The 18,241-nt window shown below is 45.1% G+C and overlaps 1 protein-coding gene across 2 annotated transcripts in view; it reads right to left on the bottom strand.

Moving 5' to 3' along the window:
• LOC146062791 (adhesion G protein-coupled receptor F5-like) overlaps window positions 1–18,241 on the bottom strand; it is a 90,150-nt gene that overhangs the window by 47,269 nt on the left and 24,640 nt on the right. For both annotated transcript variants that reach the window (XM_083174807.1, XM_083174806.1), the window contains exons 2-3: window positions 7,706–7,915; window positions 6,449–6,601 (exon numbers count right to left, since the gene is read on the bottom strand). In XM_083174807.1, coding sequence (XP_083030933.1) covers window positions 6,449–6,601; window positions 7,706–7,915 — 363 coding nt within the window. The remainder of the gene's footprint in view (window positions 1–6,448; window positions 6,602–7,705; window positions 7,916–18,241) is intronic.

Genomic DNA, 18,241 nt, shown 5'->3' with positions numbered 1-18,241 from the left:
GGATTTTATTTGTTTCAATTTATAGTTAGGATAGAGATCGTATGAACTTATAAACAACATGAATAAACATTTTTAATGTAAGGTTATGATAGTATGTATAAATGCACCAATAGCATCTACTATATAGATCCCAGATAGTCTGTGTGAGATGGGGCAAAGAAGGACCGCCGGCAGGTGAAGTTGCAGAATAAAACTCACACACTATCGGCAGAACCCCTATCGCTACATGTCACACAGAATACCTGTATATAAGAGTGATTGTGAGCTACAAAAAGGGGTTTAAATTAATAGTACATTATTAGCTTGAGATTCTTTATTGGTATAAATATTTAATTAAATAGCATAGCGAAGAATCTGTGTGAGGTGGGGCAAGGGAGGACTGCAAACCAGAGACATCACACAGTTAATGTGCGCATTTCTAGTAGAACTCCTGTCGCCACACCTCACACAGACTAGTTGTATAAATGCGGTAATATAGATGAAACAGTCATAATAATGGATTAGGGGGGGCCAGTATTCCTTGAGTGTTACTAATCGATACAGGTGAAATCCAAGGCTTCATTCAAGCCTTGTGGGCTTAATGTTTCCAATTTAAAGATCCAAGCTGTCTCTGCAAGACAAAGCTTTTTAAATCGATCGCCCCCTCTTTTGGTGTTCATAATGTGTTCTATCCCCATTATTGAAAGAACTTTTGAGTCCCCATCATGTTTTTGGCAGAAATGACGGGGAACACTATGATTTTGTATTCTTTTTTGTATGTTATTTTTATGTTCTCTGAATGTACTCTTAATGCTTCTTGTTGTACGACCCACATATTGTTATTTACAGGGGCATTCCAAAATATACACACAATAACTAGTTTCACAGTTGATGAATTGTTTACAATGGAAAGTTTTTTTATTGGAGGACGATGTTATATTATTAATTCCATTCAATATGTATTTACATGTGAGACAGATACTTTTGTTGCATCTAAAACTACCAGGAGGTTTTGGTGGAAGCCATGTGGGTTTAGAAATGGTAGTGATGGAGGGGAGAAGAGAAGGCGCAATGAGATCTTTCAGATTTCTGTTTCTTCTAAAAGTAATTTTAGGTTTAATATGAAGATCTTGAAAAATCTTATCGTGACTTAATATTTCAAAGTTTTTTAGAACAATCTTTTTAATCTGATTGGATTTTGAATTAAATTTCGAAATAAACTATATGGATTCTCCAGAGTTGTATGTAGTTATTTTTTCTTTTTGTTTAGGTTTCAGTAGACTATCCCTATTTATCTTTGTAACTGTATTCATTGCATCTGTAAGTAATTCTTCTGGGTAACCTCTTCTTTTGAAATTTTCGAGCATGTTTTGTGATTGGAAAAAGAAATCATCATCTTTTGTGCAGTTTCTGCATAACCTTAATAGCTGATTTTTGGGTATATTATGAATCCAAGGTTTGTGATGGCCACTATTGTAATGGAGATAATTATTAGTCCCAACTGGTTTAACATAATTTGCAGATATAAGTATGCCCTTGTCAATTGAGAATGCAATATCCAGGAAATTAACCGATGTATAACTGAAAGTGTGAGTGAAGGTTAAATTAAATGTGTTAGAATTAAGGTGATTAACAAACTCTTGTGCCAATTCGTGCCCCCCTCTCCAAATAATAAACAGATCGTCTATGAAACGGCCATAGAGGACCAGATTCTCTCTATATGGGCCACCCCATATAAGTTGTTCCTCAAGGCAGCCCATATAGAGGTTGGCAAAACTGGGTGCAAATCTGGTCCCCATGGCCGTCCCAAGGCGCTGTAAATAATAGTGATCATCAAAGAAAAAATAATTATGGGTAAGAATAAAAAGGATAAATTCCAAAATAAATTTCCTCCTTTCTGGTGATATTGCAGTGTCGTCATTCAAATAATGTTGATTAATTTAAACCCCTTTTTGTAGCTCACAATCACTCTTATATACAGGTATTCTGTGTGACATGTGTCGATAGGGGTTCTGCCGATAGTGTGTGAGTTTTATTCTGCAACTTCACCTGCCGGCGGTCCTTCTTTGCCCCATCCCACACAGACTATCTGGGATCTATATAGTAGATGCTATTGGTGCATTTATACATACTATCATAACCTTACATTAAAAATGTTTATTCATGTTGTTTATAAGTTCATACGATCTCTATCCTAACTATAAATTGAAAAAATAAAATCCTTAATATTACCGCATATTTAAATCTCTATTATTAATAGAATCCATATATGTACGGAGATATGTATATCTACCTCTATTACTGAGATACCAATATATATTCACATCTGTATTTTTACATTTATATTTGTTTATAATTGTTTATGTATATTCATATATATATATACATATAGTTTTTATTTATTTATAATTATTTTTATTATTTCTTATTATTATTTTTATTTATATTTTTATTTTTTATTTTTATTTTTATTCATATTTATATTTATTATTTCTATTTTTATTTTTATATACATAAAAAGTTTCTATTAACTATTATACCATTGAAAATTATTTTATTCACTGTGTGAATTAATATATATTCATGCTATAACTGCTTCTCTTAAAAGGATCATTCTGATATATATGTAAATGTTTATTCTAGACTTTCTCTCGAGGCTCAATACTTGTCTTGAAAAAGTTCCCGTCTATAGAGGGTACGAAACGCGTTGACGCAAATACCCACACCTCCAGACGTGTCTCCAAGGTTCCGCCTCCAGCTCAATAGCAACTGCTAATTGTTTGCCGCAAACCTGACACCGGCTTTCCACTCGGCCACCGGCTTACTCCTGTCTCTGCCGCCGCAACATCAGCTCCTACAGCGCCAGCAGGACACGCTGTCACTCTGCCAAGTGTGAATACCATCAACACACAACCGGTCCCCCGGATCACCATATTGGGGACGCCTGCTGTAGCGCTATCGAGCGCCAACGTCACTGCCTTTATCCTCACAGATTCACCCGGCTGTCGGTCCCCGCTATTGGGAGGTATTTCCACTTCAGGGTTGAGCTAAACTAAAATCTATTTAGCTCCCCGCTGCCGTCAATATATGGGTGAGAAAAATTCTAAAATTACCCTTCTATAACCATTTGAACTGCCTTTCACCTAGTGCATGTTTGCCTACATGCTAAACTGGCATTATCAACCCATTACTGCAGGATATCCCGATCTATTTGATTATTAACAATCAATTTAACATCTGAACTGAGCTACCCCCATTACTGGGATTTTTCATATTATACCTTGGAGACACCCTTTTCTATTCAGGATTTAACCCTATATGCTTTTATATTCATGTTTTAGTGTTATTATGTATGTATATGTGTTTATTTCTTTTTTACATTTATAAAATAATACTATTTACAAGCGTGTCCAGTGTCATTTCTTTCTGGCCGTACCATACTAGACTTGGAGTTCTTTTTCATTATACAGACCCAGCAGCGCAATTGTGTTGAAACCCCCCCCCCCATATCATATTCTTAAATGCCACCAGATGGGTTCCTTAGATACTGCCTGATTCTGAGCCATGTCTTCTAATGAGTTACTGTATGTTCAAGCGGCAAGTTTGAGCGGTTTTCAGCTCAAAGCCGCCCAGTGTGTATGGCCCGGCGATGAGTGGTGAGCGCTGCTGCGCGCTCCCGCATCATCGCCGGGAAAGCCGTTCATCTGCAGGTATTACAGCAGATGAGCGGCTTTGAGGATGGCTTTGCATAGTGCTGTGCTATGCAAAGTCATCCTCTCCCTGCTGATGGCACCGGGCAGGGGGAAGCCGCTCAGTGTGTATGCACTGAGCGGCTTTCCCCCCAGCGATGATAGCGATCATCGCTGTCCATACACGCTGGGCATAATCGCCCACTATGTATGGACCAAGTTGGGCCAGTCTTCCTAAAGCTACAATTGGTGAGTAGTAAGCAGTGTTATGTTTGGAGGTTTTGCCATATGAATTGGATGTGGGAAGCCTCAGTAACCTCCTGTAAAGTATCCAGACATACACTTCCACTGTCATCTACTGTATACATCAGGGGTGGCCAACCGGTCAGAGGTAAAGAGCCAAAAAATATCGGTAGTCAAGCTAAAGAGCCGACATCATGCGCGCGCCGAAGGCGCATGCGCCAAAAAAAGGGGCGTAGTCTATTTTGACCCCTTGGGTGGGTGTGATACAAATATGCGTCCAATAGTGCCAGATACACATGCCCCCCACGGTGCCAGGTATGCACCACACGGTGCCGGGTATGCCCCCACAGTGCCAAAAAGCTGGTATGCCCCCACAGTGCCACAAACTGCTATGCCCCCACAGTGCAAATTTCCCAGCAGCAGCACTCACCATTGTTGCTGCTGCTGCCAGGCAGGGAGAGGACAGTCTGGTGTCCCCCTGTCATGTCACCGATAAGAGGAGAGCACAGCACACCGCGCGTCTCCTTCCCCCTCACTTCCCGGTGACTGGGCCGCCCACCAATTGAAGCTCGCTGGCCGGCTCCCGATTGGCTGCTGGCCCACGAGCTCTGATTGACAGACGGCCCAGTCACAAGGATGCACAGTAAGGGGTAGGAGAGATGCGCGCTCTCCTCCCCTCAGAAGGAGAAGGGATTCAGGGAACCGGCAGCAGGGGGGACTGGGACAGACGGTGGGCGGGGGGTAGCAGTGGGAGCAGGAGCCGCACTTTACAAGGGGGAGAGCCGCATGAGGCTCAAGAGCCACAGGTTGGCCACCACTGGTATACATGATCAACAGCTGGGTGCGGACATTATCTATAAGTCACAATAAGTCACATTATCTATAAGTCCCTGATGAGGCCCGCTAAGAGAAGTGAATTCATGTAGATCAGGGGTCTTCAACCTTTAAGACAGTGTGGGCCACATTAAAAAATTCTATGAAGCCCGAGGGCCACTAAGCTCTACTGTGGTATTTAGCACAGCTCTTAATAGATAGACAGCACAGCCCCCGCATAGATAGTTGGCACAGCTGCCCATACACATAAACCCTGCCCCCAATATATAGTCAGCACCAGGGTTATTTCTAAACAATTAGGGTCCCAGTGCAAACAGAATAAAAATGCAGCCCCCCATACATAACTTGGTATTTAAGAAATTGCGCGCGCTCCCAAAAAAGGGGTGTGGCCTAATTATAAGGGGCATGGTCTAATTATAAGAGTGTGAACTAGCAGGAAAAAAAATTACCTGACACCTCATTTTTGTGAACTGCATGGCCAGACATTGGTTACCGCAGGAATAGTTGTTGTCTTTCCATGCTTAAGTTGGCTGTCTAAAGGCCGCACAGTGACATCTAAACATGAAGGCCCATTACACCATGATGCCCATTGCACATTATGACACACACCGTGATGCCCATTACACAATATGCCACACACCGTGATGCCCATTGCACATCATGCCTCGCACCATGATGCCCATTGCACCTTGCACTATAAGGCCCCCAATACTCCTGCTTATGCATATGATGCCCCCAGCAGTGCCTCTCACAAAATGCCACCAGTAGTGTCCTTCATAAAATGCCACCAGTAGTGTCCCTCACAAAATGTCCTAGTATTGCCTTCCATAGTCAGCACTGCATTGCACAGCATGCCAACCCTCCCTTAGTCAGCACCACATTGCACTGCCAGCCCCCCCTCCCCCATAGTCAGCACCCTCCCCATACACAGGGCCACATTGCACTGCCAGCCCCCCTCCCCCATAGTCAGCACCCCCAAAACATTTCTAAATGCAGCCAGGTCACCTCACACCCCCCCCCCCCCCCAAAAAAAAAAACATTTCTAAAAGCAGCCTTCTAAGCCAGCTCACCTCACCCTAGCCAGCTCACCTCACCCTAGCCAGCTCACCTCACCCCCACCCTCAACAAAACAATTCTAAAAACAGACAGCTCGTCTGAGGCACCTGCCTCAGTGTCCCTTGCAGAGGGCTGCTGCTGCTGCTGGCGGTGTCGGCGTCTGTCTTTGCTGCTAAGAAGGGACAGGTGCTGAGGTGCGATGCAGTGCAGTGCGCGGCTGGCGGCGGTTGTCAGTCAGTCTCCTCCCGGCTGTCTGGAAGGGCGCGGGCGGGACGTGTGCGCGGCGTCAGGAAGTAGACAATGCGCATGTCTGCACACAGTCCCGCCCGCCCCAGCCTCAACGTCACCCAGCAGCATCCTCCGCCGCGTCCCTCTGCTAAGAGGACAGCGCGGAAGGATTTTTTTTTTTTCATACAGCAAGAATCTTTTGACTGGCGGGCCAGTAAAAACAAGTTGGCGGGCCACTCGTGGCCCGCGGGCCACGGGTTGAAGACCCCTGATGTAGATTCTCAGATTGTCTGCACGAGAATGGCAGCATGCTCTGAATGTGTTCCACATTAGCCTATTCATAACCTTACATATCAGTCTAGTATAGTGCGTTGAACAACAGAACACAAATGATACATATACCGTGTACATTTTCTTACCGAAACGACTTATGGTCATATCCGCACTAGTGATGTTGTCACGCAACAAGTTGGAGACCACGCAGTTTACAGTAATGTTTCCAGAAGTTTCGGCGCTGATGGGCAGTACAAACATAGAACAAGTCCAACCTTCATGAATTCCAGAATATGGAACTGAAATAAAATATACGCAGTAAGACCATTTCACTTATAAGAGGCTAACGATGCTCCTCACCTCTATGGGGGGAGGATAAATCATGTGGTTTGCATGCTGGGGGCCATAGGTGGCATAATTGAAGAGCCGCTGGCCCTGACATTACAGATATTGTTCTGTCACTTTGACGGGTTGGAAACTAGTAAATACAATATATATATATATATATATATATATATATAAAGGATGAACGGATTTATACAGATTATGTTGTTGCGTTGCAAATTAGGGATCTATGCTGAATTAGCCCCTAAAGCAGAAAGCACTTTCCCTGTGAGAAATAGTAAAGGTATACCTCTTAAATGTTCCAATTTTCGCCAGAACGTCCCTTGTTATCTCTCTCACAGCACTGGCCATGCCCCCAGCGGAATACGGTCATTAGGTCTACAGCAACTAGGTCGACAAGCATTGGGTCCACAACACTAGGTCGACAGGCAACAAGGTCGACATGGGTTTAGGTCGACATGGGTCAATGTAGACAGGTCATTAGGTCGACATGGGGTTTTTCACTGTTTTTTGAGCCGACATGTGCCGACAGGCGGTATTTCATGCCCTACCTAGGGCGTGGTGGAGAATAAATAGTGTACCCGAAGCATCTTGAGCGAGGCGAGCGACGCGAGGGGATGCGGTGCACTTCAAACTGTGTCCATGTCGACTGTGTTGACATTCGGGTAAAAAAAACCTGTGAAAAAAACCCATGTCGACCTTTTGACTGTCGACCTAATGCCTGTGTCGACCTAATGTCCTGCCGACCTAGATACATGTCGATCTAGACACATGTCGACCTTGACCCATGTCGACCTAGACCCATGTCGACCTTGCTGCCTGTCGACATAGTGGTGTCCACCCAATGCTTGTCGACCTAGTTGTGTTGTAGACCTAACAACCGACCCCCCCCCCCCAAAAGCAGCTAAAACGGGGGGCATAGATCACGTTCCCCCAATCTGGATGCCACACCCCGACCAGGAGGCCACGCCCTCCTCCACTGCACCAATGTTGGGAGGTATGGTAAAAGAGATATCAGATAGGGAGAGTGGTGTAAGGAATATAAAATGATTTCTTACCGCCTGGATAGGGAGTGCCGCCAATGGTGAAAGATATATTATATTTAGCGTTATCTACACAGCAGGTCAGATTTTGTCTTCTAGCAGCTGGTACGTATGACCGCAGGGGGAAGACTTCTATGGCTGCCTTGTCAGGCAATGGTACAACCTCCACAGTTGTATTCACAGAGCCGCTCAGGCTGTTCCTAGTGACGGTACATATGTAGGTGCCTTTGGGAAAAAAAACACACAGATGTGAGTGTTAAAAAGACACAATGGGGACTTCCGGTAGGCGGGGCATCTAGTATGGCCGCATTTTACTAGCTCTCCCCGCACCATTTTACTAATCTGCTTTCATCTGTTTTTTCCTGGCTTCAAACGAAGTTACACTTCCCACTGCCGTGTGGAGGATACCTTCAGGATTCACCTGATTATATTGGTGCGAGGGAGAACCGACTATCTACCGGAGTCTGGCCACCAGCTGAGGTGGCGTTCATGACCGCCAAACTTTTGGCGCGAACTCTGGACGAGGTGCATAGGTACCTCTCTGAAGCTGCACACCTGCTGTAGGTGCCATGCTTCCACCGTCAACCCCTGCGGTGGACTAGAAGCTCTGTGTTGAGCCTCATCTAATTGCTCACATAGCTGGATTCGAACGGGAGGAAGACGGAGGAAGCCGCTGACTAGCCAATCCCCCCCAACCCAGCGAGCCCCGTAGACGCCTTACCTTGGTCGGCTGCCCCTTCGCCCTGGAGACCTGACACTTGGGTGGCTGCCCGCTTCCAACGAGGAGATTCCTGGATACCCTGCAGTTCACTGGACAGAGGGCACTTTCACCCGCGGAACAGGCTACGAGAGACTGAGAGCTACCCTAACTTGCCTGTATATAATCCCTGCTCTCACCCACGGTGGGAAGAGCACAAAGCCCCCTTGCTTCCAGGCTGCTGAGGGACCAGGAGAAGAGCCCTGCTCAATGGAGGAGAGGAAGGGGCTACCCAGTAACAGCGGGACCCGCCTGACTACAGCATGAATCGCGGCAGACGGGAGAGCTGAGTGACATACCCTCCAGTTGTAAAGCATCCGTGGAGACGGCTGGTGGAGCCGCTATAGGAAAGATTTGCTGGGAGAAGATCGCCGAACTGCAGGGAAAGAGCGGCTGCAGGGTGATTGCGGAGTGAGACGCCGCTGACGGAGGAGCTGAGCGGCACGCACCCCAGCTACACAGCGGTCTGGGAGAAGAACGCGTGGAACCGCTGTGGTGGGGATCCCGGAGTGAGTGAGTTGCCAGACCCCCTTTCACCCCTTCTTTTACACCTGCCCCGATTTCCTACTGACAGCCACCAGAGACCTTGGGACAGAGGATAAACTCATACCCCGCAGCTGCAATTTGCCCATCTACTGAGCAGGGGTCAGGGAAGGAATTGTTTCATACCCCCACGGAGATTGGTCAGTTATGCTCTTTTGTGCATCACTCTTCTCCGCGTACCAGGGGATTTTGGTCAGGAAGTAGTTTTATTTACCCTTCTTTTTGATGTGACTCATTGTTACTGACTACTATTACATCCCCCTAAACAGTCGTTTTCCAGAACTGACCCATTGGACACACGTAACCCAGTTAAAGACTCTTCTTCCACACATAGGAAGAAGACATTGTTCTGCAGATAAGGACTTAAGATTCTGGTAACCCAGAGGTCTCAAATAGTGAGGAGGTGGACACTTAATTCTAGAGATTCTAGCTACTATATTTTCTGACCTATATATATATCTGCATTTCTTGTTTGATGTACACTTTGATATTTATGTTCTAGTTGTTGGGGACTATAATTACATGTTATTGCCATTTAATGGTGTTTGATGGTTACCAAACACTGGAAATACTTGTTAAAGTGCTCCTGGAATTGAACCAAATTCACATAACAGGGCAAGGGTTCCGTCTAGTGTAATACTCTCTTATTACATTGTAAATTGCACCTCTGTTTCTTTAATCTTTTTCAAAGAAAGCAGACCCATTGTGTTATTGGGAAATATTGCTCTCTACATTACAGTCATTATTAGACCCATAAATAGTTACTGAGAATTAGGGTCATGGAGGGTAATGCTTTTGCTGCCCAGGTGGCAGTAGAGCTCTCCAGGATTTTATTACCATATTTTGAGAAAAAGTTTGGACAGATGGCATCGTTGTTTGACAGGGATCAGGCTCCCTTGATCGACAACCTCCTTCCTATGCCGCAGAATGCTCTTGAGAGTGATGATCTACTTGGCACTAAGCATAATTATATCTCAGATGTGAACATCCCTATCACTACTTATCTTCAGAATACCAATGTTCCCTACAAGGCTCCATGCAATGTGATTTCTGGTTCTCTCATGAAACATAATAAGAATGATGAATTGGAAACACACATAAAAAAACTGCTAGCGCAGATTTTTCCTGGTTCACACCAGAAGCTTTTGATTGACGACAACATATTTAAACCAGCCTACTACGGAATTCCCTTAGCTTTCATTTCTTCTGAAATGTTAAACCTGATTCGGAATTGGCTCCTTATGTCCCCAAGCCTCTTTCGTCATTTGTTGCCCTTGTTTCAGGGCCTTTTTGGTCCAGTAACATAAACGTTTAGGTATTATTATCTACACATACTACAGGACTGATTGCTTTGTTATGACCTCATTTACATGCTACGACACACTCAAAGTTTCTTGTCTAGGGTATTTTGTTTCGAACATGAACATCCCCTATAAATGTTATAGATGTTTATGGAGTACTGTTCCGCAGGCCACTTACTTCCTATATGCAGACCCGATTTTACCATAGGATTAAGGTAGCCAAGTTATCCTTATATTATTCAGGCTATATCTGCTTCTGGACACCTCGTTATCCAATAAATAATTGGATTACTTTTCAGCTGGGTACAATCTGACTTGATGTTTATTGAAGGGTTGTGCCGTAGACATAACCTTCCACATATCTGGCATATATATAGCAACCCCATCCTTACCCAGCATATTGTGTTCGGTCTGGTTATGATTATTTAATATAATATAATAATTTGTTGAACCCAACACGAACCGTTGAAGAAACGGTTCCTGTTCTCTTATCTAGGTTTGGAAAATTAAGAAAAGGTGATAGAGAAACATTGCATCATTTAGTTTACAGATGTTACAATATTGCAACTTTTTCCTAACTCTCTTGTGAATCTGCTTTTATTCTCTTTATGACATACAGCTCTTGAGATTTGTAATACCATTTGATGTTGCATATATACTGCTTACATTTCTAGATGTATGTATAAGCATTATGTACATGTATCAGCACTACATTTCTATGTTGGATATAGTGATGTGTATGACATATTATACTTTGATGCAAATGTTTCAATAAAAATCTATAAAAAAAAAAAAAAAAAAAGACACAATGGGACACAGTCACTGATGATAAACTACAATCTGAGAACACTCCTCCGCTGCCCTATGTAGAAAACCTGACTATGGGCCTGATTCAGACCGGATCGCATGGCTGCGAATTCACAGGCCGAGGGATAATCTATAGACTGCGCATGCACACGGCCCGTAGTACACACGAGCAAAGCTGTCCTGCAGTAAAAACCTGTTACTTTGGGGCAAGTTGACAGGAAGTGGGTGGTAACCTGTCATTTTCTGGGAGTGTCAGTATGTTAGAGCCTGAGGAAGAGGAGGAAACCAGGCCAAGCAGGTAGAGGGACAGTGAGTGAGTGATGTATATATGCAATGTTACCACTGTGGGCATTACATGTATAAGCGACACTACTACAGCAGGCATTATGTGTATAAGCGACACTACTACAGCAGGCATTATGTGTATAAGCGACACTACTACAGCAGGCATTATGTGTATAAGTGACACTACTACAGCAGGCATTATGTGTATAAGCGACACTACTACAGCAGGCATTATGTGTATAAGCGACACTACTACAGCAGGCATTATGTGTATAAGCGACACTACTACAGCAGGCGTTATGTGTATAAGCGACATTACTACAGCAGGCATTATGTGCATTATGTGTATAAGCAGGGCCGTTTCAAGACAATTTAGCTCCCAGGGCAAAGGAATGAAAATGCGTCCCCCCCCCCCCCCCCCCAAAAAAAAAAGTGAACATGTCACAGAACAAATTGCGCGCGCCGCAGGCGCGCGCAGCGAAATAGGGGGCGTGGTTTATTTTAAAAGGGGGTGTGGCTTAATATAAGGGCGTGTTCTAGCAGGAAAACAATTACCTTACATCTCACCTTTGCAACCTGCAGGTCCAGATATTGGTTACCGCAGGAATTGTCATTGTACTGTGATGTCACTGTGTGAAGGCCACACAGTGACATAAAAATATAAAGGCCCACACAGTGACCTAGTACGCCTCACAGATCAAGGCCAAACAAAGACAGGCTACTTGAATCATTATACACTATTTATCCGTGATTCCAATTACACATGACGCCGCACACCGTGATGACAATTACACATTGTCGCACACCGTGATGACAATTACACATTACGCCGCACACCGTGATGACAATTACACATTACGCCGCACACTGTGATGACAATTACACATTACGCCGCACACTGTGATGACAATTACACATTACACCGCACACTGTGATGACAATTACACATTACACCGCACACTGTAATGACAATTACACATTATGTCGCACACCGTGATGACAATTACACATTATGATGCCCGTTACACCCCACACTGTGATGGCAATTACACAATACTCTCCACACCGTAATGCCTATTACACATTATGCCCCACACGCCGCTGCCGCACAACTCATGCCGTTTACTAATATGCCCCCACAGTGGCATATATGCCCCCACAGTGCCACACATATGCCCCCACAGTGCCAGATACGCCCCCACAGTGCCACATATATATGCCCCCAGTGCCAAATATGCCCCTAGTGCCACAGATATGTCCCCAATGCCACACGTATGCCCCCACAGTGTCACACATATATGCCCCCACAGTGCCACACATGCCCATACAGTGCCAGATATGCCGCCACAGTGCCACATATATATGCCCCCACAGTGCCAGATGTGCCAGATATGCCCCCACAGTGCCACACATATGCCCATACAGTGCCACATATATATGCCCCCACAGTGCCAAATATGCCCATAGTGCCACAGAAGTGTCCCCAGTGCCACACATATGCCCCCACAGTGCCACATATATATGACCCACAGTGCCAAATACTCCCATTGTGCCACAGATGTGTCCCCAGTGCCACACATGCACCCAAAGTGCCAGCAGCACAACTTACTGTTTCTCTGGGTGACTGGGTCTCCCCCTCCAGTCCCCCGCTGGTGCTGCTGCTTTCACTGTGTCCCTGTGCCGTCAGCCATTCATATCTCGCGGGCTGGCTCCTGATTGGCTGCCAGCCCGCGAGCTCCTATGATTGGCTGACAGCCTAATGACACAGTGAGCGAGGGGAAGGAGAGCGTCGCGCGATGCGCTCCCCTCCCCTCGGAAATAACTCACGCTGGCTGTGCCTGCTCCCGCTGGCTGTGTCTGCTCCGTTGCGGACAGGGAGAGGGGGAGGGAGGCGGAGGAGGCGGCGGCGGCGGGCGTCATTGGTGTGAGCTTAGCTGCTGGCCGGGCGCCCATCTGTTTAAAAGAGGTGGACAAGCCGTGCGGCGCCCCGGGCTGCTGCACGGCTTGTCCGCCTGTAGAAACGGCCCTGTGTATAAGCGACACTAATACAGCAGGCATTATGTGTATAAGCGACTCTACTACAGCAGGCATTATGTGTATAAGCGACACTACTACAGCAGGCATTATGTGTATAAGCGACACTACTACAGCAGGCATTATGTGCATAAGCGACATTACTACAGCAGGCATTATGGGTATAAGTGATACTACTACAGCAGGCATTATGTGCATAAGTGACACTACTACAGCAGGCATTATGTGTATAAGTGACACTACTACAGCAGGCATTATGTGCATAAGCGACATTACTACAGCAGGCATTATGTGTATAAGCGACACTACTACAGCAGGCATTATGTGTATAAGCGACACTACTACAGCAGGCATTATGTAAATAAGCGACACAACTACAGCAGGCATTAACATAGAAACATAGAATTTGACGGCAGATAAGAACCATTTGGCCCATCTAGTCTGCCCCTTTTTTACCCTTCAGGTAAACTCAACCCTTTTTAATCCTTATTTCTTTGTAAGGATATTCATATGCCTATCCCAAGCATGTTTAAATTGTTCTACTGTCTTAGCCTCTACCACCTCTAATGGGAGGCTATTCCACTTATCCACTACCCTTTCTGTGAAGTAATTCTTTCTAACATATCCCCTGAACCTACCTCCCTCTAGTTTCAGTGCATGTAACCGTGTTTTATTACTTGTTTTCCTTTGAAGAAAATTTTCCACCTGTACTATGTTAAAACCCTTGATATATTTGAAGATTTCTATCATGTCCCCCCTTTCCCTTCTCTGCTCCAAACTATACATGTTAAGATCTTTTAGTCTATCCAGGTAAGTTTTGTGATGTAGGCCATGAACCATTTTTGTTGCCCTTCTTTGTACACTCTCCAATGTATTTATATCCTTCTGAAGATATGGTCTCCAGAACTGGACACAGTATTCCAGATGAGGTCGTACCAATGACCTATAAAGTGGCATTATTACGTCTTTTTTTCTGCTACTGATTCCTCTCCCTATGCAACCAAGCATCTGACTAGCCTTCCTCATTGCTTTGTTACATTGCCTCCCTGCCTTTAATTCACTTGAAATAGTGACTCCTAGATCTCTTTCCTCCTCAGTAGTTTCCATTATAGTACCCTTGATACTATATTGAGCCTTTGGGTTTTTGAGTCCCAAGTGCATAATTTTGCATTTTTTAGCATTAAACTGTAGTTGCCATTCTCTTGACCAATTCTCAAGTTTACTTAGATCATCAGTCATTTGATTTACCCCTCCTGGTGTGTCTACTCTGTTGCATATCTTTGTATCATCTGCAAAAATGCATACTTTCCCTTCAATACCATTTGCAATGTCACTAACAAAGATATTAAAGAGCACTGGTCCAAGTACAGATCCCTGGGGTACTCCACTGGTAACATGTCCCTCCATAGAATGCACTCCATTTACGACAACTGTCTGTTTCCTATCCTGCAACCAGGTTCTTATCCATTTAATAGTTTTATAATCCAATCCCACACTTTCAAGTTTATTTAGCAGCCTGCGATGTGGGACAGTGTCAAATGCCTTACTAAAGTCTAGATATGCCACATCTACAGCCCCCCCTTCATCTAGTATTTTGGTCACGGAGTCAAAAAAGTCAATGAGACTTGTTTGGCATGATCTCCCTGCAGTAAAACCATGCTGTTTTGGATCCTGTAAGTTGTTTAATTTAAGATATTCCACTATTCTTTCTTTTAATAGTGTTTCCATTATTTTCCCTACTACTGATGTAAGGCTCACTGGTCTGTAGTTACTTGCTTCTTCTTTGCTTCCGCTTTTGTGCAGTGGAACTACATTTGCTTTTCTCCAGTCCTCTGGAACTGCACCTGTATCTAGTGACTGGTTGAATAAATCTGTTAATGGCGCTACCAACACATCTTTTAGTTCTTTTAGTATCCTTGGATGCACTCCGTCTGGCCCCATTGATTTATCCACTTTCAGTCTTGAAAGTTCTGTTAGGACTTTCTCCCTAGTAAATGTACCTCCATCTACCTTATTTTTATGAATGTCCTTGCAACTTAACTGTGGTCCCTTCCCTTCTTCTTCTATAGTGAATACAGAGCAAAAGTAATTATTTAGATGATCTGCAATTGCCTTGTCTCCCTCCACCATATTCTCAGTGTCTGTCTGCAGTCTTATTATTCCTCCATTTGATTTTCTCCTTTCACTTATATACTTAAAAAAGTTTTGTTTCCTTTATCTACCGACTGAGCCATTTTCTCCTCAGCTTGTGCCTTGGTGTATAAGCGACACTACTACAGCAGGCATTATGTGTATAAGCGACACTACTACAGCAGGCATTATGTGTATAAGCGACACTACTACAGCAGGCATTATGTGTATAAGCGACACTACTACAGCAGGCATTATGGATATAAGTGACACTACTACAGCAGGCATTATGTGTATAAGTGACACTACTACAGCAGGCATTATGTGTATAAGCGACACTACTACAGCAGGCATTATGGGTATAAGCGACACTACTACAGCAGGCATTATGTGTATAAGTGACACTACTACAGCAGGCATTATGTGTATAAGTGACACAACTACAGCAGGCATTATGTGTATAAGTGTTGTTACTACAGCAGTCATTACGTGTATAAGTGACGTTACTACAGCAGGCATTATGTGTATAAGTGACGTTACTACAGCAGGCATTATGTGCATTATGTGTATAAGCGACACTACTACAGCAGTCATTATGTGTATAAGTGACACTACTACAGCAGGCATTATGTGTATAAGCGACACTACTACAGCAGGCATTATGGGGGAAATTTACCAATATGAAAAACCCAGTTTTTCGTATTGGTATTTCCCCTACGACTGCATACGACTGTTTCAGTCGTATGCAAAGTCGTGTTCCGGAGGGTCATTTACAAAGCAGTCATATACGACTGCTTTGTAACCCTCCGATGTCGTATTCATTCGTATTAGCTGGCCATATATACGTCCGCTAATTCGAAATTTTCTAGCAGATTGCACGGATCAGTCAGATCCGTGCAGGCTGCAGAGTGTAAAAAAAAAATAGAAAAATAAATAAATATTTAAAAAAAAAAACGGCGTGGGGTCCCCCCACAGCCGAAACCCGCACCAGGCTGACAGAGCCTGGAGCCGGTAATTAAAAATCAAAGAACCCGACAAATAGGGGTTCCCCGATTTTTAACAACCAGCCCCAGGCTCCTGCTCTGGGGCTGGTTCCCAAAATACGGGGGACAAAATGACTAGGGGTCCCCCGTATTTTAAGAACCAGCCCCAGGCAAAACCAGCCAGCAGGGTAATGCCACAGCCGGGGGGAGAATTTTTATACAAGTCCCCCCGGCCAAAGCATTCATCCCTACCGACCAGTCAGCCTGGCCAGGGGCCCTGGGGGAGTGGGGACCCCCCCAATGAAGGGGTCCCCCCCCTCCAGGACTTACCTGACCAGGCTGAAGCCTGGTACTGTCCCCGATGCCCCTGGGCGGTGGGCATCGGGCTGATTCAAGTATAAAAAAAAAGATTAAACTATTGTTTTTTACTGTGGCACTACAAGTGCCAGCAAGCTGGGACTTGGAGAACCACAAGTCCCAGCCTGCTGGGCATTAAAGGGCCCGCTGGCACTTGTAGTTCCACAGTTAAAAAAATAGTACAATAAACACACACTGACACAATTAAAATAAAAGTTTAATACATACATTACACACATACTGATACTTACCTTTCTTGATCCCGTAGGTAGCCCTCTGTCCTGGTGTCCTGTGTTGTCCTCCAGGTCCATGTCGGCGGTCCGCGTCGTCCTCCAGGTCCATGTCGGCGGTCCGTGTCGTCCTCCAGGTCCATGGCGGTGTCCGGGTCCGAAGAAATCCATGTTGGAGCTGTGGAAGGAAATCCTATTCACCTGGTCCTGTGCTGAAGAAGTCTTCTCTTGGTCCGATGTAATCCAGGTAATGTTCAAGCTGTCGCCGGTCCCCGCAGTCTCTGCAGTCTCCGCATCGCACTGAGGAGAGATGCTGAGATATTTCATACTCGGCGCCTCTCCTCAGAATGAATTCTATTGGTCGCCTAGCGGCCAATCAGGAGCCGACTTTCTCGGCTCCTGATTGGCCGCTAGGCGGCCAATAGAATTCATTCTGAGGAGAGGCACCGAGTATGAAATATCTCAGCATCTCTCCTCAGTGCGATGCGGAGACTGCGGGGACCGGCGACAGCTGTGAACATTACCTGGATTACGTCGGACCAAGAGAAGACTTCTTCAGCACAGGACCAGGTGAGTAGGATTTCCTTCCACAGCTCCAACATGGATTTCTTCGGACCCGGACACCGCCATGGACCTGGAGGATGACACGGACCGCCGACATGGACCTGGAGGACGACACAGGACACCAGGACAGAGGGCTACCTACGGGATCAAGAAAGGTAAGTATCAGTATGTGTGTAATGTATGTATTAAACTTTTATTTTCATTGTGTCAGTGTGTGTTTATTGTACTATTTTTTTAACTGTGGAACTACAAGTGCCAGCGGGCCCTTTAATGCCCAGCAGGCTAGGACTTGTGGTTCTCCAAGTCCCAGCTTGCTGGCACTTGTAGTGCCACAGTAAAAAACAATAGTTTAATCTTTTTTTTTACACTTGAATCAGCCCGATGCCCACCGCCCAGGGGCATCAGGGACAGTACCAGGCTTCAGCCTGGTCAGGTAAGTCCTGGAGGTGGGGGGGACCCCTTCATTGGGGGGGTCCCCACTCCCCCAGGGCCCCTGGCCAGGCTGACTGGTCGGTAGGGATGAATGCTTTGGCCGGGGGGACTTGTATAAAAAGTCTCCC

Source organism: Crinia signifera, chromosome 3 (genome assembly GCF_055691185.1).
Source record: "Crinia signifera chromosome 3, ASM5569118v1, whole genome shotgun sequence".
Lineage (NCBI taxonomy): Eukaryota > Metazoa > Chordata > Amphibia > Anura > Myobatrachidae > Crinia > Crinia signifera.
The sequence above is the reverse complement of the archived record's forward strand: the minus strand, read 5'-3'. Positions and strand labels throughout refer to the sequence as shown.